Below are 23808 nucleotides of genomic sequence, written 5' to 3' on the forward strand. Positions count from 1 at the left end.
AACACACACCACACACACAGAGTCTCACACACACACAAACACCCCCATGCATGCACACGCAGAGACAGAAACACATACACAGCACACACAGTTACACACACACAGACACCCCCATGCATGCACACAAAGAGATAGAAACACACACAGCACACACAGTTACACACACAGACACCCCATGCATGTACACACAGAGATAGAAACACACACACAGACACCCCCATGCATGCACACACAGAGATAGAAACACACACACAGACACCGCCATGCATGCACACACAGAGATAGAAACACACACCACACACACAGAGTCTCACACACACACAGACACCCCCATGCATGTACACACAGAGATAGAAACACATACACAGCACACATAGTTACACACACACAGACACCCCCATGCATGTACATACAAAGATAGAAACACACACACAGACATACACAGTTACACACACACACACACACACAAGACACCCCCTTGTGTGTACACACAGAGATAAAAACACACATACACAGCATACACACAGTTACTTAAGACACACACACAGACACAGACACCCCCTGTGTGTACACGTAGAGATAGAAACACACACACACACACAGAGTTACACAGACACACACACACAGACACCCCCATGCATGCACTCGCACAGATAAAACACACACACAGCACACACAGTTACACAGACACACACACAGATACCCCCATGCGTGTACACACAAAGACAGAAACACACACACAGCATGCTCACAGTTACACAGACAACATCCCCACACAGCAAGAAGCTGGGGGCTGGGAAGCAGTGAGGGGCTGAGAGGGGAGGGGTCCAGGCAGGAAGGGGTCCCCTCTGGAGAAACAGGCAGGGGCTGAGAGGAGCTGCCCTGACGGCCGGTCTGAGAGGCCTCCATCTAAGAGGGGTGCAGAGAAGGAGGGCCAGTGAACGGCCGGTGGACCGACGGGGGCGGCACTGCGGGGCGCCTGGCAGGCTGCTGCCTGGCAGAGCAGGGCAGAGGGCGCCGTACCTTCTCGCCGGTGAAGAGCAGCATCCCAAACACAGTGAAGAGACACAGGTGTACAGCCAGCAGCAGCCCGACGCTGGGGGGAGCGGGGAGCGGCACTCAGCGCCCGGCGGACGCACCCCGGCTCCACTGACCCGGCCCAGCCCAGCGGGGAGCTCCCTGCCCCGAGCCGGCCCTGCTCAGCCGCTCAGTGCACCCTGGCAGAAGTGCAACTCGAGCAACCTGTCCCAGGAGAGACAGTTCCAAGGACCCCCGGGACTCGCAGAGGAGAAAGACCGCTGCCATCAACCTGGGCCAGCGCTGAGGGGTCAGCCACGTGAGTCATGGGGGTGGGGGTGCGGGGAGAGGGTAGGGGGCCAGGGATGGAGAGAAGTGAGTGGTCACGGGCAAGGCAGGAAGCGTATGCAGGATGGAGCAGGGGGCAGAGGTCAAGGCAAGGCCGTTAAGAGGGCTGCCTTAGGTGCGAGACAGAGACCCCCAAATGCCTGCCTGCCCACAAGCCCCCCTGGCCAGAAGAAGGGAGCCCCACGCCCCCAGCAGAGAGCAGAAACCCCGCCCCGCCCTGCCAGCCCACTTGACCCAGCGCCCACCTGACCCCAGCGCCCACCTGTCCCAGAGCCCATCTGACCCCAGCGCCCACCTGTCCCAGCGCCCACCTATCCCAGAGCCCATCTGACCCCAGGGCCCACCTGTTTCAGCGCCCACCTGACCCCAGCCCCCACCTGGCCCAGTGCCCACCTGACCCCACGGCCCACCTGACCCCAGCGCCCACCTGGCCCAGCTCCCACCTGACCCCACGGCCCACCTGGCCCAGCGCCCACCTGGCCCAGCGCCCACCTGGCCATCTCCGGCAGCGAGCGCCTGATGCACTTGAGTGTCTTCTTCATCATGGAGGAATTCTGCATCAGGAAGAAGGGGCGCAGCAGCCGGCGCACTCGCAGGGGCTGTGAGAGACCCACACCAGGGACCCTGAGCGCGGCCCCCAGGATGGAGCCAGAGACCCGACGCCTGGTGAGGACGGCCACGGCCTCGGCTGTCCCCAGGCTGCCCACTCGGCCGACCTTGACTTCCACGTCCCTCTGAGCCCAGGTCGAACCCAGGGCCCCCAGGGCCCCAGACGCGCCAGCACCAGGCCGGTGGGTGACCAGCTTGTCTCCCCAGCCCTCTACCCCACTCTCACAGAGGGCAGGAGCCCCTGGACCTGTCTGGGAAGCCGCTGTCCTACCTTCCGGGGGCTGTCCCAGGCCTCCTCAATCTGTGGCCCCCAGCCCGTCATACGCTCTGGGTCACAGCCTCCCACACAGACCAGACCGGCAGAAACTGAGCAGGAACCCCACAACGCCACGCTCACACATGCACGCACACACACACACCTCCACGCTCACACACACCCACACCTCCACGCTCACACACCCCCACACCTCCACGCTCACACACACACCCACACCTCCACGCTCACACACACCCACACCTCCACGCTCACACACACCCACACCTCCACACTCACACACACACCCACACCTCCATGCTCACACACACACACACACCTCCACGCTCACACACCCCCGCACCTCCACGCTCACACACCCCCGCACCTCCACGCTCACACACACCCGCCTCCACGCTCACACACACCCGCACCTCCATGCTCACACACACACCCGCACCTCCACGCTCACACACACACACACACATCCACGCTCACACACATCCACACCTCCATGCTCACACACACACCCACACCTCCACGCTCACACACACACCTGCACCTCCATGCTCACACACACTCCTCCACACTCACACACATGCACACACACACACACACACACCCCTCCAGACTCACACACACACCTCTATGCTCACACACACACTCTGGACCTCCATGCTCACACACACACATCCTATACCTCCATGCTCACACACACACTCTGGACCTCCATGCTCACACACACACATCCTATACCTCCATGCTCACACACACACACACACACACACACACACACACACCCCTCCATGCTCACACACACACTCTGGACCTCCATGCTCACACAAGTGCATATACACACCCTATACCTCCACGCTCACACATACACACACCCCTCCACACTCACACACGTGCACACACACACCCACACCTCCATGCTCACACACACACACCTTCACGCTCACACACACACACCTGCACCTCCACACTCACACACACACCACCCCCACCCCTCCACGTGCTCTCACACACCTGCACCTCCATACGCACACACACACACACACACATCAACACACACCCCTTCCTCTCCCCCTCCTGTCACACCCGAGGGCCCTCCTCCCTGTGCTCAGGACCCTGGCCCCTCAGAGGCCCCCCAGGGCTCTTACCCCGTCCCCACATGCACACACACACCACGTGCTTCAATACCTTCCACTCACAACAAAAACGCCACACTCCCCTTTGCTCATCTGTTCCTTGTCCCTGTTCCAGACGATCCACCCACCTGCCCGAGACACTGGACCGGCCCGCGGTGACCGCCAAGTCTCTGAGCCCAAGATCACCTCCTGTCTTCCAGCCTCGCCGGCAGGCGCCTCCCCCTACCTGACACCTAGGTCACCCGCTCTGTGCCCGACCACGTGCTGGACCCCGAGTCCCTCCTCCCCTCTCGCTGGCCTCACGGCCCAGGAACTGGTCTGTCCTTAGAGTATCGAGGGCCCCTCCACATTCAATCTACAGCCCAAACCGTCAACTCCAGACATGTCCTAGCGGGCATCTTCTTGTCTCACAAACACAAGGCTGATGGCCTCCCCTCCCTGCCCAAGCCCTCCATGGCCACCTGGAAGCCCAGGGCACCCTCCCCTCACCTCCGGCCGGCAGCCGCACTGGGCACCCTCACCCCCACCTCTGCTCAGCTGGCCACCTGCCCCCTGCAGCTTGGGGCGACCGGGATGGGGGTCATGCCCGGGGCCAACAGTATGGACCTCCCCACCCTGGCCTCTGGCACAGCCCAGTGCCGGCCCCACTGTGGCCCCCGGGGGGACTCGCCAGCCCCTCCCCAAGCAAGTCAGCTGTCCTCAGCAGACAGGCGGGCAGGTGGGTGTGGACTCTGCCCTCCGCCCCCCCTACCTCTCCCAGGACCACCCCCAAGGAGGGTGTTTCTGAACCACAGCTGTCCGTGAAAAGGACTGGCCGCCGGTAGGCAGGGCGCAGAGCTCCAGGGAGGTCTGTCTGGGCTCCTGAGGGACGTCCAGGACAAACAACTATCACAAAACTCCAGGAATAAAGAGGCAGGACCACCATGGACTTGAGCCCCTCAGGAGTGAAGGTCTCTGTGTACAGAGACCCAGGGATGTGGGGCTGGGGCAGGGAGACTGCAAGTGTGAGTTCGGGTCCCCAGCCTCTCAGCACACAAGCCACGCAGTGCTTCCTGCTGGTTACACGGACAGTGTCTGTGCACAGTAAGGGCCCTCATGCCTCTCTCTTCCCTAATTTCACGGAGGACCCTCACCCAGAATGTTCGGTGACACTTGATGGACACAGTGACCATCGCTCAGAAATGGAGCCGGCGGTGGGTGGGCTGGCCTCTGCCTCGTCTGGGGAGGAGACGAGCCTTCTCCTTGGTGGGGATGGGACGGCAGCTCCTCAGGGAGGAGGTCCTCAAGCAGGGATGTGGAGGAGGCACGGGGGTGGGGGGGCTGCAGGGGGCACCACCCCTCAGCCCCGCAGCCCTGCTGTGTGCTGGGAACCCACCCCTGACACCTGCATCGGCTGCCCCGCTGGGCGGGAGGGCAGCAGGAGGGGGCGGGGGTGCCCGCTGGCCTCTGTCCATATGCCGTTCCCGCTGGTAGCACCCGGGGTGTGCCCCCTCCCCAGCGTCCAGCATCCCCAGAACTAAGCCACCGCCGTGCCTCTTGGAAGCACCAGCACCCCCCGGAGGGCCAGAGCCCCTCCCCTGAGTTCCACAGCCCCAGTCTCTCCTTTACTCCCCCAGCCCCAGGGCACGGGCTTTCCCCTCTCTCTTTCTTATTCAAGCCCTGTCTGAGCTCCTACAGTAAATTCTCTCGAAAGCACCTGACGGGGCTTCTGTGCCCCAACCGGCCCTCAGGGCTACAGACGCCCCCAAACCCACATCTGCAAGCTCGGATCTATTGAATCACAGGGCGGTGCCTCTGGGTGTTCTGGGCAGGCAGCATGCCTGGGGGTGGGATTGCAGATGGCAGGCAGGACCGGACCCTGGAACTCGCCCCCAGGGCCTCGCGCCTTCCCTGGGCCTGAAGGTGGGGACAAGGCTCTGGCTTGTGGGTGACTGAGCAGGATGGCGCAGAGCTGGGCCAGAGGGACACTGGGCCCCAGGGCTCTCCCCCACACCCCACACCGTTCATGGGCGCCCCCATCCCCAAAAACTCCCTGCTGCCTTCAAAGCGCCTGGCCACCCCCTCTGCAGGGCCCCAGGGCTCTCCCCCGCACCCCACACCATTCATCTGCGCCCCCACCCCCCTCTAGAGCGCCCCCTCCCCCTCGGAGCCGCCTGACCACCCACCTCCTGGCAGACGAGACTCAGCGACACGGTCCAGTCCAGGAGAGACGCAACCAGCACCACAAGGTAGGCCAGCAGCCAGGGGTTCCTCCGGAACTGGGCCCACCCGATCAGGTAGCTCTGCAAGACAGACGGCGGCTGAGCGGGGGCAGCCAGTGCGAGGCCTGCGCCGTGTGGACGCTGGGGCGCTGGGCGGCCCCAGGCAGCCGCGTGGTCCCCGCGTGACTCGGAGCAGGAACTGGGCGCTGGGCGGGCAGGAGGCCACGCACCTCACCCAGCCTGCCCATGACCACGGGCGCGGCACTGACCCGCTCCAGCCTGTCCTCACAGCCGTCCTGCCAGTCCGGTCACCACTGTGGCTTGTGCGTGGGGACAGTTCCGGAAAAACCAGGAACCAGCGCAGTGGCCCAGGGGCCAGCCTTGGGAGGGTGGGTTTGTCATCTGGGTGGCCGGCGCCTAACTTTCTATCACTGACACCCCCAGAGGTCACTATTGGCAGATAAAACCCACGCTCTCTCCCACCTTCTGAGACTTCCCCAACGGACCGGCCGTTCAAAAAAGGCCAATGAAAACTCACCACTTTCAGTTCCAGGTTAAAACCCCCAGACCTCCTAACCACATCATAGGCTAAAAAAGGAGAAATAAGACACTGCCCGGGGCTCTTGGTCACACACGCACTGAGGCTCACCCATGCCCCTCGGGGTCAGACCACAGAGGCTGAACTGCCCCCTGAAGGGACCGCAGGCAGGTGCAGCTCCTCAGCCCTGGACGTGCCCGTGAGGCTGACGCGGTGGCGTCACCGCTGTTTATCAGAAGTGGTGGGAGCCGTGGCCAGCAGCGGGGTCTCACTGGTGGGTCCCTATGGCTCTGACGCCCTGACACAGCCCAGCTCGTGCCCCGCCCTGGCTTCTGGAAGGATCCGGGTCACGGAAGCCAGGCTGGCACACTGGCAAGGCATCTGTCCCGCCCCCAACACCGGCCCCCCCCTCACCAGCCCCTCCCCTTGGGCTTCTCCCTGGACAGCGGGGGCAGTGGACGGCGGGGGCAGTGAGGGCTGTGAAGAGACCCCTCCAGGGCCCACTTGATCAGCAGGGGTCTCTCCCCAGGGTGGCACTGTGGACCCTCAGCCACGCCCTCCCCGGGTCCCGCGAGTCTGCACACCCCCGTGGCTCGGCCGACCCCCATCAATGGTCTTGGAGGGGGAGGGCGATCCAAGAGGCAGGTCTGTGCCCCGCGGGTCAAAGTGCACGGTTGGGACAAGCGGCTGGCTCCAGGAGAGGGAAGGATGAACCCAGGAAGCCGCGGCCGGAAGGGAGGGCAAGGTGGCCGAGGTGGCCCCTCACCTTCACGGAGACGTCGGCCGCAAAGACCAGCAGGCAGAGCGCCTCGATGCCCTCGGTCAGGCCGCAGGGCGGCTCCCAGGGGGCCGGGCGGTAGCGCACGTCCGAGGTACGCGTGAGTGAGGAAGGGGTCTCAACGAAGGCCAAAGCCAGGATCAAGAAAATGGTGAAGCTCAGAATCCTGGAAAAGGAACCGAAACTGGTCAGAAGGCACGAACCAGCCATGCTCGGGGGCCCAGAGAGCAGCCCAGCAGGCGGGATGCCTGGAAAGCGGCAGGGAAGACTCCACGGGTCCAAAGGCCGGGGCCCACACTTCCTGCTCCGGGGCCACCCGCGTGTAGTCAGACCACACACACGGGGTCCAAATTCAGGTGCCACGGCTGGCCGGAAGATTCTGGAAAGGAGCCCTCACCACAGAGGGGCCCTTTCTGCCTCTGCTCCGGTAAGAAGGGAAGACAGCGGCTCCTCGTCCACCCCAGGGAGGGGAGCCTGCCTGCCCCCCGAAACCCCCCAGACCCGGCCGCAGGAGCTCCGTGGGGCGCGTGCCCGCTCACCACTGGCTGCTGCTGGAGTAGTACCACCTGTAGAGCCACAGAGACCGGGCGTCCATGCGGTGGTTGATGGAGCGATACTGGAAGTGGAGGTCACACAGGGCGGTGAGGGTCCCCTCGGTGCCACACCGCACAGCCAGCCCGTGCAGGGCAGCCCCTCACCCCACGACACATCCAGGGCGGGGACACGGCCCGGGGATCACAGAGTCCACTCCACAGGGACTGTGGGCTCGTGGCCACCGAGCAAGGTCGGACCCTCCCAAGCTGCAAGGTTTCCTGGCAGAGGGAGAACGCCCAAGGGCCGGACCCCGGGGCCAGCCGGTGGACGGACCCCGGCCTGGTGGATGCACAGCTGTGCACACAGCTGTGTCTGCCCGTGAGGCTCTCCTCACTTCTGTGCAAGGCCAACCCCGCCCCGCCTCAGCCGGGTCACCCTCCAGGATGCTGCCAGCCTCACCCCCCACAGAGGGTACTGCCAGCTCCCACAGTCTATCTCCCTGATTAACCCGGGGTGTCATCTGCAGGCAAAGGAAGGTCATGCCACCTCTGGGTATCTTTCAAAGAACCCAGAGCAGTACGGCACACGACAGGCCTGGGCAGATGGTGAATCGGCAAAATGAGTGACCAGGGACCCAGAAGGGCACCTGGCGCACGTCTCCTAAGGAGGGTTGCAGGGGACCAAGCCCTAAATCCCGGTCAGCACGGGGGCAATGACCGTACGGCCCAGCAACCACAGCTTGGCCCCAGGACGGCGGGGTGAAGGGGCCGGTGGAGCAGCGCCCGCCCACCCCCACAAGCCCCAGGGCAAGCACAGGCCCACCCACCTGGATGGCGTCTTCGATGAGGACCACAGCCTGGTCCAAGCACAGATCCCGCCTGGCCACGGCACCTGTGGGCAGAGGGGACGCGGCGGGTGAGGAGTGGGATCGGGAGATGCTCGCCCAGCCCAGGACTCCTGGGGAGAGCAAGGTGAGGACCCAGCTGCGACCTTTCGGAGGCTCTGGAATGAGATGCCTGCGCCCTGGGCGGGGCAGGGTCTGAACGACAGGCTCCGGGCCCAGGACAGGAGCGGCCCCCACAGTGCCCATCGCCCCGTCCAATGGGTGTGTTAACATCCGCCCAGCTGGGCCCCCAAGGCGAGTGCAGGACCCCCAGGGCCGGCCTGGCGCATGGACTGCGTTCATGGTCCCCCTCCCCACGCCGTCCCACCACGGGCCTCTGGGCGGCCTTTGTCAGGACACCGCGGCCCGGCTGCCTTGACTGTGAGATGGGGTGGTGCTCCCAGCCAGCCCTCTGCCAAACAAGGGCACGGGTCTCACACTGACACATCAGCGTCATGTCTAGAAGCCTGAGGTGCTGCGTGACCCTCCACCAGATACGGAGACCTAAGAAGGGCCTTCTGGGGTCATCGTGTCCCCCTAATTCCCCCCCACCCCAGCTCATGTCATGAGCCCACAGGGCCAGGTGGCCGCAGCCAAGTCACCCCAAGGGCAGGAGCCGAGGGAGCCTTTGCCAACCAGACAGGGGCCATCAGGGGCCAGGGAGGACTGACTACGAGGGGCCTTCGGGCAGGACGAGTTGAGGGCTCCCACCTCAGCCCGGTACCCCAGTCCCCCCATCAGGGAGCTTCAGGCTGCGCACCTGGTCGGTCCCCTTGGCCGGGCGTGCTGCCTGCCGCCTGGTGAGCATGGGCGCCACTCCAACTCTGCACGGGACCACTCCCTGACACAGGGGTGTGAGAAAGGCATGAGGAGCTGTAGCCCAGGGAGACGCGGAACCCCCCAGAGAGGCCGTGGGGGGCGGGTGGGGCGCAGCCCAGGTACCCAGGACACAGAGCCGGCACGCAGCCCACAGCGGCTCGCAGGGCTTTGAGATGAGCTGAACTAATCAGTCACCATTCCTGTTGAAGACTCTACTCTCATGTCTGGTCCCTGGAGGTCAGCAGCTGCCAAAACCACCCTTCACGGGTACCGAGAGAAGACAGAGAGGCAGAGAGATGCCCAAGAAAGGGGACGCTGGATACCTGGGCAGGGCTCCAGACCACTGCCGCCTCTTGTCTGCCATCCCCAGGGAGGCTGTGTCACTGTCCTCCGAGCCCATGCAGCGGGGTCCAGGGACCAATGGGAGACATGGGGGACCATGGACAGAGACAGGGGGCGGGACTCTGCCATCACCCTGCTGTGTCACCGAGAACAAGCACCATGTCCGTCGGCACCTCGGGGTCCCCCCACAGAAAACCTCCACGCTCACCCCCAGGGGCCCAGGAGTTCCCCCGGGCAGGCTCTGAGGGTGGCGACCGCTGCTTCCCCGGAAAGCCTCCCGGGCACGCTGCAATCTGAGGGCGCTCGGTTTTGCTCCCTGCTGCGTCCACTGAGCCCAGGCCGCCGCGGGGCACACAGTGGCTGGGGACGCCTGTCGACCCACAGCCAAGGGGCGCCCGGGGAGGCAGAACGGTCTGAGGGCCCCCATATCATGAAAACCCAGGTGAGAGACGGAGCTCGGCCTGAGGGGACCCAAGGAGACGAGCTGCCTGCATAAGACAGGCAGCCAGAGGCCCCAGAGCTTGCTCCAGGACCCGGACTGGGGGCCGCTGAAGGGGCTCGCTCAACTCCAGCCACCCGGCCCTCGAAGCGCCAGAACCCCCGGGGCCCTCCCACCCTGTCCCCCTGTTCCCTCCGCAGCAGCCTTCCACCTGCACCTCATAGCTTCTCCCGGGTCCCCCCAACCCCAGGAGAGAGTCCACACTCTGCCTGCCTCCTCCCCTGCCGCTTCCTCCAGCCTGTGCCCTCCTTGCCACTCACCCCAAACTTGGCTCCACCAAGGCCAAGCTCTCCAAAGCCTCCACGACCTTGCCCAGGCACCATCAGCCCTGCCAGGAGCACCATGCTGCAGCTTGGCGGTCTAGGAACTCACTGCCCCAGGGTGGGGTGCAGGGGGCGGGCAATCACCTGTCCACACCCCCATTTCCCCACTGGGCACACCAGGGTAGGATGTCAGAGCACAGAGGACAAGAGGGTTCAAACACTGTGTCCCACGTCAGCCCTGCACTGGTCCCCCTGCCCCAGGCCTCCCCTTCCCAACACCCCAGAATAAATCCCCTCCCGTGCTGGCTCCAGCTCCCCTCACCCTCTGGCTGGGCCTGTGTGACCCTGGGCGAGTCCCCTCCCGCGCTGGTTCCAGCCCCCCTCACCCCCTGGCTGGGCCTGTGTGACCCTGGGCGAGTCCCCTCCTGCGCTGTGCCTCAGTTCCTGCAGGCCCTACACAACAGGACTGATGTGCAGGCTGAATGGGTTACTGTAGCTAACGTGCTATGCACAGTAATCCCTTCATCAACACTCACTATCAGTATTCTTCTCAAAGCCCCTTCTATAGCATAGCAATCCCTTGTCCTCTGACTTTACCATAACCAGTAAGAGGGTCATTCCCTGACAGGAAGGGGAAGAGAAAACGACTATCCCCACCCTGCAGTCGTGGTCCATGAGGAGGGGCTGAATCAGGACCTGACCACAGGGGCTCATTGGGGCCCGAGGGGCACCCAGCAGCAGCCTTCCCCTACCTTTGTTCCTAGGAGAGTCTGGCTGTAGGCCAGACAGACCCTGAGTTCAGGGTCCTATCCAGCAGCCCTGCATGGGAGCTGGGGGTAAACTCAGTGAGGGTCCCCAGAGCCTGGCTGGACAGCCTGGCCAGGGAAATCCAGAACACAGGGTGTCTTGTCTGTGTTCTCAGAAGCCCTCACCAAGGCCACAGGGTCTGGACAAAGAGCCCTCCCCAGAGTCCCCCCCGCACCAGCCACATTGCCTGCCCCAGTTCTTGTCTCTACAGTGAGGGTCTCATCCGCCTGGCCCTGCATTCTCCCGGGGCTGGACCTGCAATGATCACAGTTCTCTGCTTAGAATGGCTATCGGCACCAGTGAGCACCAACTCTGCCACCGGGCCAGGCACCTAGACTCTCTCTGAATCCTCACCAGGGCCCCCTCCAGGGCAGCCCCAGTGACCACCTCCGTTTTACAAAGACTCAGAAAGGTTGGCTTCATCGATTCAATGGACGTGAGTTTGAGCCAACTCCAGGAGATGGTGAAGGACAGGGAAGCCTGGTGTGCTGCAGTCCATGGGGTTGGCAAGAGCCAGACACAACTGAGAGACTGAACAACAACAGAAAGGTTAGACCTGCCAAGGTCACACAGCCAGGAAGTGGCAGCACCAGAAAGGCACCTGGACCTCCAGACACAAAGTCTGCTCCCCCTGAACACCACCATGTCCTATGTCCCTCTTCCGGGGCCCTGGGAGGCTTGGCACAGGCTGGATGGAGAACTGTCCTGGGACAGGCTCTGAGATGGGCAGGTGGGCATGTTTCCTATCTCCGGTCAGGCACCCACCCCAACAGACGGGCACACAGTACAGACCCCCCGCAAGCAGGAGCCCAGGTGGCCCCTTAAGGAGCACCCCGTGCGGGACAGCAGCAGCTGCGACAGGTCCCAGGGCTGTGATCTTGCACCAGTTGTGGACATTCTCGGGGTCTCAGTTTCCCCCTTCATAAAAGGAGGCTGAAGCCCTTCCCTCCCAAATCCAGCACCCAAAGCCCCTGGGATCTGACAGGGACAGAAGGCCTCCACCCTCCCAGGCCTCCCCAGGAATTAGCAGTCTTTCTGCCGATAAACAGGAAGGGCAGGCCAGAGCTGCAGAGGGCAAAGGCAGGAAGCCACCCCGGTTTGGGAAGCCTCACAATTCACTCCCAGCCGGACTTCACCTCGGCCACTTCCTGGCTGTGTGACCTTGGGTAGGGGAACGCCCCTCTCTGTGCCTCACTTTCCCGGATAAGAACTGGGGAAAACGGAAGTAGGTCCTCCTAGGAGTCACCAAGGCGATCTACGGAAAGTACGAAGCCCCGAGCCCACGGAGAGGACTAGGGGGTGGGGCGGGGGAACGGGGCTGGCTGCTCCCGGGCTGAGCGAGGCCTCTCTGTCCAGCCGGTCGGTGGAGCAGGGAGAGACCGCCGCCCCCCCACCCCCAGCAACCCCGCGCCCCCAGCTCCCAGGCCGGGATCGGGGTCCGCATGGCGCAGCCGCCCAGCCCTCCGCAAGGCCCGATCGGACCCCGGCCTGGGGAGAGGGGGGCGCGCCCGCAGCGACAGCAGGGACGCGACACGGGCCGCCGGGAACCTGACGCGCCGCCCCCGCTTGGCCCAGCCCCTCCCCAGGCCGCGGCTCACCAGGGCTCTCTTGGACGCTGCTGCAAGTGAGTACGCCCCTTGGGCAGTCGCGGCCGCTGCCGCCGTGGGCCCGGCTCAGAAGGGGTTCCGACTCTTCCAGGGTGTCCGCCATAGGGTCTCCGCCTGCCACCCGGACCGCGCAGAGGCGCTAAACCCGAGCTCCACCGCGCAGGCGCAGTGCCCCCGCCCCGGGGTTCGGGCGGAGGCGGGGACAGCACTGTGATGAAGGGGCGTCCCTTCCCACCAGCCAGTAAGGATGGAGAGCTTGCTCGTGGAGACGGGACTTACCCGACTCCACGCCCCCTGGTGGGCGGGGCTCAACTTCCTGGTGGGAGGGGCTATAAAAGCCTATGGGCAGGGAGAAGCGCGTTCTTAACGGGTGGTCCAGCCGGCTCAGTCCGCCCCACGTGGGCACGGATTAGGAATGCTCATTCTTGGGCCGCCTCGACCCACCTTCATTGGAAGTACTGATGCTGAAGCTGAAACTCCAATACTTTGGCCACCTGATGCCAAGAACTGACTCATTGGAAAAAACCCTGATGCTGGGAAAGATCGAAGGTGGGAGGAGAAGGGGAGGACAGAGGATGAGATGGTTGGATGGCATCACCGACTCAACAGACATAAGTTTGAGTAGGCTCTGGGAGTTGGTGATGGACAGGGAAGCCTGGCGTGCTGCAGTCCATGGGGTTGCAAGGAGCCAGACACAACTAATTAATATCCTTAATTACATCAGCAAAATCTCTTTTGCCATCTAACCCACCACAACCACAAGCATGATGGGGAGGGAGAGGTCATGGGACCCAAAATTCTGCCTTCCACAGAGTTCTGAAATAAGAAAAAGATTAAATTCCCCATAAGTGGTGGTGTTTAGTCGCTAAGTCATGTCTGATGCTTTGTGACCCCATGGACTGCAGCACACCAGGCTTCCCTGTCCTTCATTATCTAGAGTTTGCTCAAATTCCTGTCCACTGAAGTTGGTGATGCCATCCAACCATCTCATCTTCTGTCCCCCACTTTTCCTGCCCTCAATCTTTCCCAGCATCATGGTCATGGGAAAGGGGCAAAGGATAAGAACCAGAAGCTCACAAAAGAAGAAATATGAATAATGAGTGCTTGAAGCAAAGCTCCACCTGGTTAAAATAAAGATACACAAATTGCAATAACAATGAAATCAGTGAGCCCATAGCTTGGCAAGTATTTAAAAGATGATACAGCCCTGGTGGGCAAGACTGTGGTTATCCCAGGATGATAGAGAGAAATCGCAGGATGTGTTTGTGGGTTTGGTTTGGGTTTTATTTTTTTTTAATCAGTTTGTATCTTCAAACCTGGGAAAAAGTAAGATATTTTTATTCTGAAAAAGCAAATAATAGATGCACACAGCTCTGGGCTTCCGTCTTGGCTCAGACAGTAAAGAATCTGCCTATAGTGCAGGAGACCCGGGTTTGTTCCCTGGGTCAGGAAGATCCCCCGGAGAAGGGAATGGTAACACACTCCAGTATTCTTGCCTGGAGAATCCCATGGACAGAGGAGTCTCGTGGGCTACAGACCATGGAGTTGTAGAGAGTCGAACACAACTAAGCAACTAACACTTTGCAAAAATGGCCCATCCCCCAAGGACTCGTCTTTATTGCAATTAAAGAATTCCTTTGATGTTTATACAAACCCACGAGGCCAGAATGGAATGCAGTGCTGAGTAAGCATTTACGTGGACTTTTTGGTGCAAGCAAGGCTGGTTTGGATGCTGAACACAGGGTTAACAGAGGAGCTCTAGCAAAAGGGAAGACAGGAACAAGGCTTCTGAGATGCCAATGTATGTCCTTGGTAGAACCAAACTGTCCCTGGGGCACAGACAGATGGCCTCTGGGCCATGTCCATTACTAGTTAGTCGGTCAGCCTTAAACTGTGGGGAGAGTAAAGCCTGGGAGGGTCCTCTGGGTAGGCTGCTGGTAGTGCCGTGTGTGGACCTCCTGGGACTGGGGCCCTGGCTAAGAGGGGCAGGGCCAAGGGAGCAGTGCTGGCCTGTGAGTGAAACCAGAGAGACACCAGCCTGGTCTTGATGTTACTACTCCAGGCAAGTCATGGCCCTTCTGGGTGCCTCAGTTTCCCCTTCTGTGAAATAGGATCAAAACAAAACCAAGACAGCTGTGAAGCTTGAAGGGGATCGCACTGGCCCACAGGAGTCCCTGGGCACTCACAGCTCCCCGCCTCCCCACCCGTCAAAGGCAACGTAACCTTGGCTGAAGTCCAGCCCCTGGGTGAGCTGCCTCCTCCAAGTCCAGCCACTGTGAGGTTGACCAGGAGCCGTCACTCAGCCAGTCCTGCCCAGCAAGTGTACTGAGCACCTACTGTGCCGCAGACACCAGGCTGGGTGCTAGGGCACAGCAGTGAACAAAGCAGGTGCTTGGGACGCTGACATTCTGACTGCTGCTTCTGCTGCTGGACTATCTGAGGGCATGTCACACACCCCCTCTGCCTGGCTCCCCATCTATAAAGTGGGGAGAGACTTACAGCAGCCTCACGTGGCTGTTAGACTTCCCTGGTGGCTCAGACAGTAAAGAATTCGCCTCCAGTGCAGAAGACCGGAATTCAATCCCTGTGTCGGGAAGATCCCCTGGAGAAGAAAATGGCAACCCACTCCGGTATTCTTGCCTGGAGAATCCCATGGACAGAGGAGCCTGGCGGGACACAGTCCTTGGGATCACAAAGAGTTGGACACAACTGAGCGACTATCATACACACGTGACTGTTGAGAAGGCTCAAGCAAGGTGACGCGTGTCAGGCGCTGGACAAAGTGGGGCGCTCAGTGACGAGGGCCAGCAGGCCCTCTGAGCTCCCTGTCTGTCCAGTGGAGGAGGCCGACAGAAAAGGAAAAAAGGGTGCTGTGATGGCATTCCCCAAGCTTGCAGGGAGGGAGGCAGACTCAGCAGGCTCTCTCCACATGCCCCGCAAAACGCCATGGGATGGGGAATCTGAGGCCAGAGGTGACAGAGCTCGCCAGGATCTCCTGCTGTCTGTGGGTGAGGTTGTAGGAAGTCACCAGGCTTCTTACCAGCTCTGTCCATGGGTCCTTCTGGTGCCCCAGACTGGGAAGCAAGCCTGCAGGAGATCCGGGGTGTCAGCTGACACCCCATCCCCATTTTCCTCTCTCCTTCCTCTTCCTGCCACAGGCCTGCTGGCCCTCATCCACAGCCTGATGCTGAGCAGGGCCCCTTGGGTCTCCTGTGCACAAATATCCCGATTTCATGTGCTGCTTATGGGCTTTCCTGGTGGCTCAGAGGTAAAGAATCTGCCTGCAATGCAGAAGACACAGGTTTGATCCCTGGGTCAAGAAGATTCCCCTGGAGAAGGAAATGGCACCCCACTCCAGTATTCTTGCCTGGGAAATCCCAAAAGGCTCCTCAGTCCATGGGGTCACAAAGAGTCAGGCACAATTTAGTGACTAAACAACAACTAAACAATGACAAGCAATAAATGTCCCAATTTCACATGCTGCTTATGTGTTTCCTTAGACACATTCAATGCAATATGTGTAATGGCTATCTACAGCTGCGTAACAAATAACCCCGAAATGTCACATTTTAAAGCCACGTCTCTTGTCTCCCAGCTTTTCCAAGACTGGAATCTGAAGGCAGCTTAGCTGGATGCCTCCCTGCATCTCTTGCAGGCTGCGATCAACGTGCAGCAGAGGCTGCAGACATCTGCCGGGGCCTGGCCCCCTCAGTGGCTATAGGCTGAGTTCAGTTCCTCACGGGCTCATGGGCCAGGGTCTCAGTTCCCTGGCTGATGGCCTCTCCACAGGGCTGCCAATGACAGGGCAACCGGCTTCATCAGGACAAGAAAGTGAGAAAAGTCAGAGAGGACTCACAAGATGGAAATCACCATCTTCTAGAACCTAATCTCAGAAGCAACACCCATCACTCCTACTGTGCTCTGTTGGTTAGAACAAGTCACCAGATCCAGCCCACCTGAGTCCAGGAGTGCAGGACCCACTCAGGATGGAATGCAGACCGGAGAGTCAGGCCACCCAAGAGGACAGGCCACATCAGACCAGGCCTGGGGCAGGGCCCAGGTGACCCTCCAAAGCCACAGAGCAGCAGCTTCTCCCCTGCAAACACGGCCAACCCAGAGGAAGCCACAGGCAGTCACAGAATCCCTGGTTTGCAAAGCAGACGAGAAAGCGCATCCCTGTCATAAACTCCATTTCCTGCCCTGCCCCAGGCAAGAAAACAGACGTAAGAGTCAACAGGGGCCAGTGTCCTCCTGTCTCCAGCCACCCCCTCCCCACACATGCCATAAATGAATGAGGAATCCACCCACCATGCAAAGCTGCCTTTCCAGTGTGGCTCTTGTCGCCTGCGTCCTTTGGAACCTGTAGTGGAAGAAGGCGTCCTCTTGGTGGGGACGGCGACTTTGGGTCAGCCCGGGCATCCCTCATGCCGTATCAGGGCCACTGTTAGAGGCTCACACTGTCAACAGAGAACTTTCTCTCCCACAGGTCACACCAAACTTGGTTTGAATGACAGAAATGCCCCCTCGGCTTCTGTATGCATGCTTGCAGCCATGTTATTTTGGACAACAAGTTCCATGTCTCATTCCCACATTGTTTTACAGAGAAATAATGGAACCTCTGCCCTAATGAAGCTGAAGCTCCAATACTTTGGCAGCCTGATGCGAAGAGCTGACTCATTGGAAAAGACTCTGATGCTGGGAGGGATTGGGGGCAGGAGGAGAAGGGGACGACAGAGGATGAGATGGTTGGATGGCATCACTGACTCAATGGACATGAGTTTGAGCAAACTCGGGGAGATAGTGAAGGACAGGGAAGCCTGGTGTGCTGCAGTCCCTGGGGTCACAAAAAGTCGGACACGACTCAGAGACTGAACAACAACGACAAATGGAGTTGCCCTGGGGAGGCCGCCAGGACGTGGAGGAGACCTGAGAGGGGCCCAGACACCTTCCCAGCCTGGGGCTGTGACCAGCGCCCTAGGCCTGCTCCTGACACTGCTTGGCCACATCCACTTCCTTCCTGGATGTACCAGGCCAGTGCTCACCATGGGGCTGGGTCTCCCCTGTCAACTGCAGGAGCGGCAAGCAGACACCCATGGTTTGTGCATGCTTGTGTGTGTGTGTGCTCAGCCACTCGATCGTGTCCCACTCTACGATGCCATGGACTATAGCCCACCAGGCTCCTATGGCCATGGTTGATGTGCCCATAAAGCCACTGTGGCTTCATGGTTTAACTCATTCAGTCACTCATTCATCCATGCATCTATTGAGTACCTTCTGCATGCTAGGAATCATTCCTGTTGATTGAATAAGACAAAAACTGCTCTTCAGAACAGTTTCAAACGATTTCTAAAAGCACACAGAAAGGGTTTCCCTGGTGGTTCAGTGGTTAAGACTCAGCACTTCCAAAGCAAGGGACACAGGTTCAATCCCAGTTCAGGAAACTAAGATCCCATATGCAAGTAAGGCAACACCAAAACAAAAAAGCAAGTAGAAAAACATTTAAATCACCTGTCCTCAAAGGGAAAATCTTTCAGCTCTGAATTCACATCCTTGTCCACAACCGCCGTTCTAAGCTCAAGTAGCCCCACCCCCTTGCCAAGCCTCAGTCTCTATTTCCATAAAATGGAGACAATGAGAGCGGCCACTCGCATTTGCAGAGATGAAGGACATATGATGGGGCCTCAGACCCCGTTCCGGCTCCTCCCCTGCCTCCCTCCTCCACCATCTCTGGGAGAAATGTAACTCAGTGTTTTAAGATCACAAAGAATTCTCAAGGCCCTTGTCATACTTCATTCCTGAAATGACCACCAAGATTAGCAAAGCAACGATCCTACGTTTGCACTTGGGGAAACTGAGGCTCAGAGAGGTCAGGTGCTTTGTCTATAGCCACACAGTGAGTGAGGGACTCAGTGGACATCAAGCCTGCCTGAGCCTGGGAAGAGAGTATGTCAGCTGAGCATGGGGCCAAAAGCTGGGGCATTGGTGAGCAAGACATCATGTGTGCCCTGGGGACCAGCCCCTGGGAAAACCATCTGCTTCCCAGGCTGGGCATAGACTGCATGGGCTATTTTGAGTTCTCCCACACATGACACAAACAGAAGGAATCTGGGGAGACCCGGGTCGTTGGTCGCAATGGGAACCGAGAGGCCAAGGGAAGAGTTGTGGGTGATAAGGGTCAGCAAGGCAGGGGCAGGAGGGCAGAGCCCAGAAGCCTTCGCGGTTGGGGTGCCTGCAGGAGAGAAGGCCCGTGGGGAGCCCGAATGAGAGCCTGGGAGAGGGGGGGCTGTGTCAGGCTGGGAGGAATCCGAGGCCTTTCCAGGGCAGGCAAGCATACCCAGGTTCCCCTGGGCTGGGAGCCCAAGACAGGGTTTGGGAGGTGGGTTGGGACGATGATGCTTTTGAACTATGGTGTTGGAGAAGACTCTTGAGAGTCCTTTGGACTGCAAGGAGATCCAACCAGTCCATCCTAAAGGAAATCAGTCCTGAATATTCACTGGAAGGACTGATGCCGAAGCTGAAACTCCAATACTTTGGCCACCTGATGGGAAGAACTGACTCATTGGAAAAGACCCTGATGCTGGGAAAGATTGAAGGTGGGAGGAAAAGGGGACAACAGAGGATGAGATGGTTGGATGGCATCACCGACTTGATGGACATGAGTTTGAGTAGGCTCTGGGAGTTGGTGAGCATGTTATGTTCTTAGTCACTCAGTTGTGTCTGACTCTTTTGGACCACATGGACTGTAGCCCACCAGACTTCTCTGTCCACGGGGATTTTCCAGGCAAGAGTACTGGAGTGGGTTGCCATTTCTTCCTCCAGGGGATCTTCCTGACCCAGGGATCAAACCCAGGTCTCCTTCGTCTCCTGCATTGGCAAGTAGATTCTTTACCACTGCCCCACCTAGGAAGCCCCCACAAGGGCATATTATTTAGCCATAAAAAAGAACGAGGTGCTGACTCCTGACAATAATTACGCTAAGGGGAAGAATCGTATGCATAAGACCTTGGATTGTAGGATTCCATTCATATGAGATGTCCAAGAGAGGTAAACCCACAGAGATGAGACAGGCAGGTTGGTGATTGCCGGGCCTGGGGCAAGGGAGAGTAGGGAGTGACTGCTGATGGACAGGAGGTTTCTTTTGTGGGTGATGAGAGTGTTCTGAAATTAGAGGGCGATGGTGGTTGCACAACCTTGTGAACATACTAAAAACCACTGAATTGTATACTTTAAAGAGGTGAGTTTTATGGTGTGTGTGTCGGCGGGGGGTCAGTTGTGTCTGACTCTTTTCAACCCCATAAACTGTAGTCTGCCAGGCTCTTCTGTATATGGGATTTTTATGGTAAGAAAATTCATTGAATCTGAATTCTAGGGACTTCCATGGTGGTCCAGTGACCAAGACTTTATGGTCTTAGGGATTCGATGCCTGGTCAGGGAACTAGACCCCACAAGCCGCAACTGAGTTTGCATGTCACAGCTAAAAGATCCTGCGTGCCACCACGAAGACTGAAGATCCCACATACCTACACTAAGGCCCGGCTCAACTCAATAAATCAATTAATTAAAACATAATAAAGCAAAACAAACAAACAAAAATCTCAATTCTGAAAAACCTACACAGAGAGGTCATCTTTATGTGAGACAGTCTGGGAGGGCCTCTGGGAGGAGGTGACATTTTAGCTGGGGTCTGAAGGATGAGGAGGAGTTGCCCACGGGTCAGGGCAGGAGAGGGCATGGCATTTAAGGGGAGCGACAGCGGGCTGAGGACAGTATGCTGGGGGGGAGGGGCCGAGGTAGAGCGAGGCGGCAGCAGCAGACGCCACAGGGTCCGGCATCCCAGCTAAGGGGTAGCTGCTTCTGAGAGCAACAGGGTGCATCTGGAGGGTCTGAAGCTCAGGAGACAAACATGATGAGATTTATTCTTTTCAAATGTGGTGGTTGGAGGGGGTGGATTAGAGAGGGAAGGGGCAGACACCTCCCCCCCACAGGAGACCACATGGCCCATAGGAATCCCTTGGGACTGGAGGTGACCCAGTACAAATATGTCTCAACCCCATGTCTTAAAAGGTAAGGTGAGCAGGAGACTGCGGGGCAGGGACGGAGCAGACACCACAGCCTCCTGGAAGTGGCCCGGACTTTGAACTTGCTGCCAGGCCAGCTGCCCAGGCTCCTCTTGGGGCATGGGCCCAAGGGACAGAGGCCACCAGGACCAGGGAAACGGTCCCCAGACAGGGAGGGACCGGGAAGCATCCAGGCTGAGGAGGGCGGGTCCTGCCAGGGATCTAAGCCAGGCCAGTGGACCTGACAGGTCATGGTCAAGGTCTGTTCTGTGGGTGGAGGGGAAGTCCCCACACAACTCAGGAACACGTGAGCTCCTCAGAGAGCTGGCAACATCCAGGCAGCCAGAGCTGGGAAGGAAACTTCTCTGCCCTTCAGAGCTGGCTGAGGGAGCCACACTGGACCCATTCATCCCGCATCAAGCAGCTTTGGGACGTGTGCCTGTCCTCTGGCAGGGCTTCAGGGGAGGGCTTCCTGGAGGAGGTGACATTTGAACGGGGCCCTGAAGATGATGGAAGTCCTCCAGGGACCAGCAAGTAGGGGGAACTCACGAGCACAGAGGTTGGAAAAGGCCTGTATCAACTGGAGAACTGAGCAACTGGGAACCGCGCCAACTGTCTGGGGCGGAGGTTGGAAAGTTGGGGGGACTCCTCCTGGAGAGTCATCACCCTGGGGTCTCTCTGCCAAGAGGCCCCTCCAGCTGGGCTGACCTGAGATGGACCAGCGAGTCCATAACTGGCCAGATCCCTTTGACTCCTGGCTCTGCTTGTCCACCCGCCTCCGCTCCCTGAGGCCCTTCCTCACGTGAGGCTGCAGGTGCCACGGGTGACCACGGAGGTGAGGGAACCCCGAATTTCTGCTGGGAGGGATTTGGGGCAGTTCAGAGGCAGGAGGGCAAACATTCACCTGGGATGGCTCTAACCATCTCAGGGAGAGGCCCCTTTGCAGACCCCCTGGTAGGGAATCCCACCACAGAGAGAGACCTTCAAGACAGGCCGTCTCGCCCTCCCTGTGGTCAGCGAGCCCACCGGCACGGAACGGGGAAGGCTGCAGTACCAGCTCGGGGCGCAGGGCTCAGGCGGGAGCTGAATCCAGCCCCGCTCGCCCTTCTCAGTTGAGGGCACCGAGGGCTGTGATGGTGGCCCTGCCCACAGTTCTCTCCACTGGGCCTGGCAGTCTGGCAGTGGGGGCCCGGAAAGACCCAGATCCCTGTGGGTCTCACGCTCTGCTCTGTGGCACTGCTCGTTTCTACTGAAGAGCCCACTTCAAGATGCCATCGGGACTTTCAGAACAGATGTTTCTGCTACTGTTGGTTTTCACTCGCTAAGTCGTGTCCGCTTCTTTGTGACCCCATGGACTGCAGCACACCTGGATCCTCTGTTCTTCACCATCTCCCGGAGTTTGCTCGAACTCATGTCCATTGAGTCAGTGAGGCTATCCAATCATCTCACCCTCTGCCTCTCCCTTCTCCTTCTGCCTTCAATCTTTCCCAGCATCAGGATCTTTTCCAGTGAATCGGCTCTTTGCATCAGGTGGCCAAAGGACTGGAGCTTCAGCTTCAGCGTCAGTCCTTACAGTGAATATTCAAGGTTGATTTCCTTTAGCCTTGACTGGTTTGATCTCCTTGCTGTCCAAGGTCAAGCGCCTTCTCCAGCATCACAGTTTGAAAGCATCAGTTCTTCAGTACCATTTCCATTTCAAGTGGACTCAAAGGCAGTTTGGGGAAGATGGAACAGTGATGCTATCATATTTTGATCACCCCCAATTCCCTTATAAAAATGAACAGAGCACCAGGAAGAAAGACTTCAGGCTTGACTGATATGCTGGCATCGCCTGAGAGTAGACAGCAGAAACTCTGTCTACTCTGAAACTCCTGAAACACCTCTCAGGGAGGTGGTCCTGAAGGGAGCAGCGACAGCATGTCAGACATGCACCTGGTTGCTCCTTCTATTTGTAAGGAGAGAAGGTCAGAGATGTGGGTCCACACTGACTTGTCAGCAGGGCTTAATGGATGGTCAGGGACTCCGAAGGAACAAGATTGGAGGGTTGGTCACAGGAGGTCAGGAGAAGAGGCCAGAGGAAGAACCTCTCAGAGTGGGCACAAGGCAGCCAGACAGGTGTCCATGTCTCATGTAAGTGCTGACCAGAGGCCACCTTCACGGAGGAGACTCTCTGTCATCAGAGGGACAAGATGGTCTGTCTGATGGCATCAGCCAGCCTGTGTCCCCAGCCACCCTGCTTTGCCTGGGCCCAGCAACCCAAGCTTCTCTGCACTGAAGCTGACCAGCAACACCTCCGCCCCCATTGCTATGGGCCCAGCTACCCCATCGGAGGACATCATTCCCCAGGGGACTGCCAGCCCCCTGGTGGCAGGTTGATTTGACTGGACCACTTCCATCATGGAAGGGGCAGTGATTCGATTTTCCTGGAATAATCACTTGATCTGAACAGGAATTTGCCTTCCCTGCCTGCAAGTTTTCTGAGGAAACCTCCATCCATGGACATCTGGAAGCTTCTTGGCCATTATTATATGCCCACAACACACACTGCTTCTCATCAAGGAACTCACTTCTCCACAAATGAAGGGTATCATCAGGATTAAGCCACTGGCTCCTCTGTCTCACCACATTCCCCATCGTCCTAAGCATCACTGAATGAAGGGATGGCCCTTTACTGGCTGAGTGATGATGCTTTGCTGTTTCCAGAATACCATTTATGTGCCTAAAGAAGAGATGAAGTAGGGGGTTACTGTACCAGCAGGTATGACTGGTCCTGGTTCCAAGGGGGAACGCCACAGAGAGCGAGTCCAGAAGATTCTCTGGGGCATCTCTGAAAACTCTCATGTCCTGCAGTACAAACCCAGGGGAAACCTAAATGACCCATGAAGGGCCTAGATCCTTCAGGAATGAAGTATAGGTCACCTCACCAGGCAAAGAACCAGGATGAGCTCAGATGGGGAAAGGAATGGGTATAGAATGAATAGAGGAAAAAGAAGGTGTGTCGACCTAGTTGGAATTACAGGACTAAGGCTGTCTGTGTTTTCTCCCCAGATCCAGTTGATAGTCCAACGACTATAAAGTGGGTTAATGGCAGCTCAAGGGACT

General features: G+C 58.9%; 1 protein-coding gene across 4 annotated transcripts in view; it reads right to left on the reverse strand.

The window, feature by feature from the left end:
* TPCN2 (two pore segment channel 2) overlaps positions 1 to 12798 on the reverse strand; it is a 31166-nt gene extending 18368 nt beyond the window's left edge. For 3 of the 4 annotated variants that reach the window (XR_008714495.1, XR_008714496.1, XM_055580584.1), the window contains exons 1-8: positions 12641 to 12798; positions 9073 to 9153; positions 8256 to 8320; positions 7435 to 7511; positions 6884 to 7061; positions 5544 to 5660; positions 1858 to 1964; positions 1024 to 1096 (exon numbers count right to left, since the gene is read on the reverse strand). Coding sequence is in view for 2 of the 4 variants with exons in the window: in XM_055580584.1 (XP_055436559.1) it covers positions 1024 to 1096; positions 1858 to 1964; positions 5544 to 5660; positions 6884 to 7061; positions 7435 to 7511; positions 8256 to 8320; positions 9073 to 9153; positions 12641 to 12752 (810 nt within the window). In the remaining 2 variants the exon portion in view is untranslated. The remainder of the gene's footprint in view (positions 1 to 1023; positions 1097 to 1857; positions 1965 to 5543; positions 5661 to 6883; positions 7062 to 7434; positions 7512 to 8255; positions 8321 to 9072; positions 9154 to 12640) is intronic. The other variant, XM_055580583.1, reaches the window with a different exon arrangement.
* Between the last annotated feature and the right edge of the window lie 11010 nt (positions 12799 to 23808).

The sequence above is a fragment of the Bubalus kerabau genome, chromosome 5 (assembly GCF_029407905.1).
Source record: "Bubalus kerabau isolate K-KA32 ecotype Philippines breed swamp buffalo chromosome 5, PCC_UOA_SB_1v2, whole genome shotgun sequence".
Taxonomy (NCBI): Eukaryota; Metazoa; Chordata; class Mammalia; order Artiodactyla; family Bovidae; genus Bubalus; species Bubalus kerabau.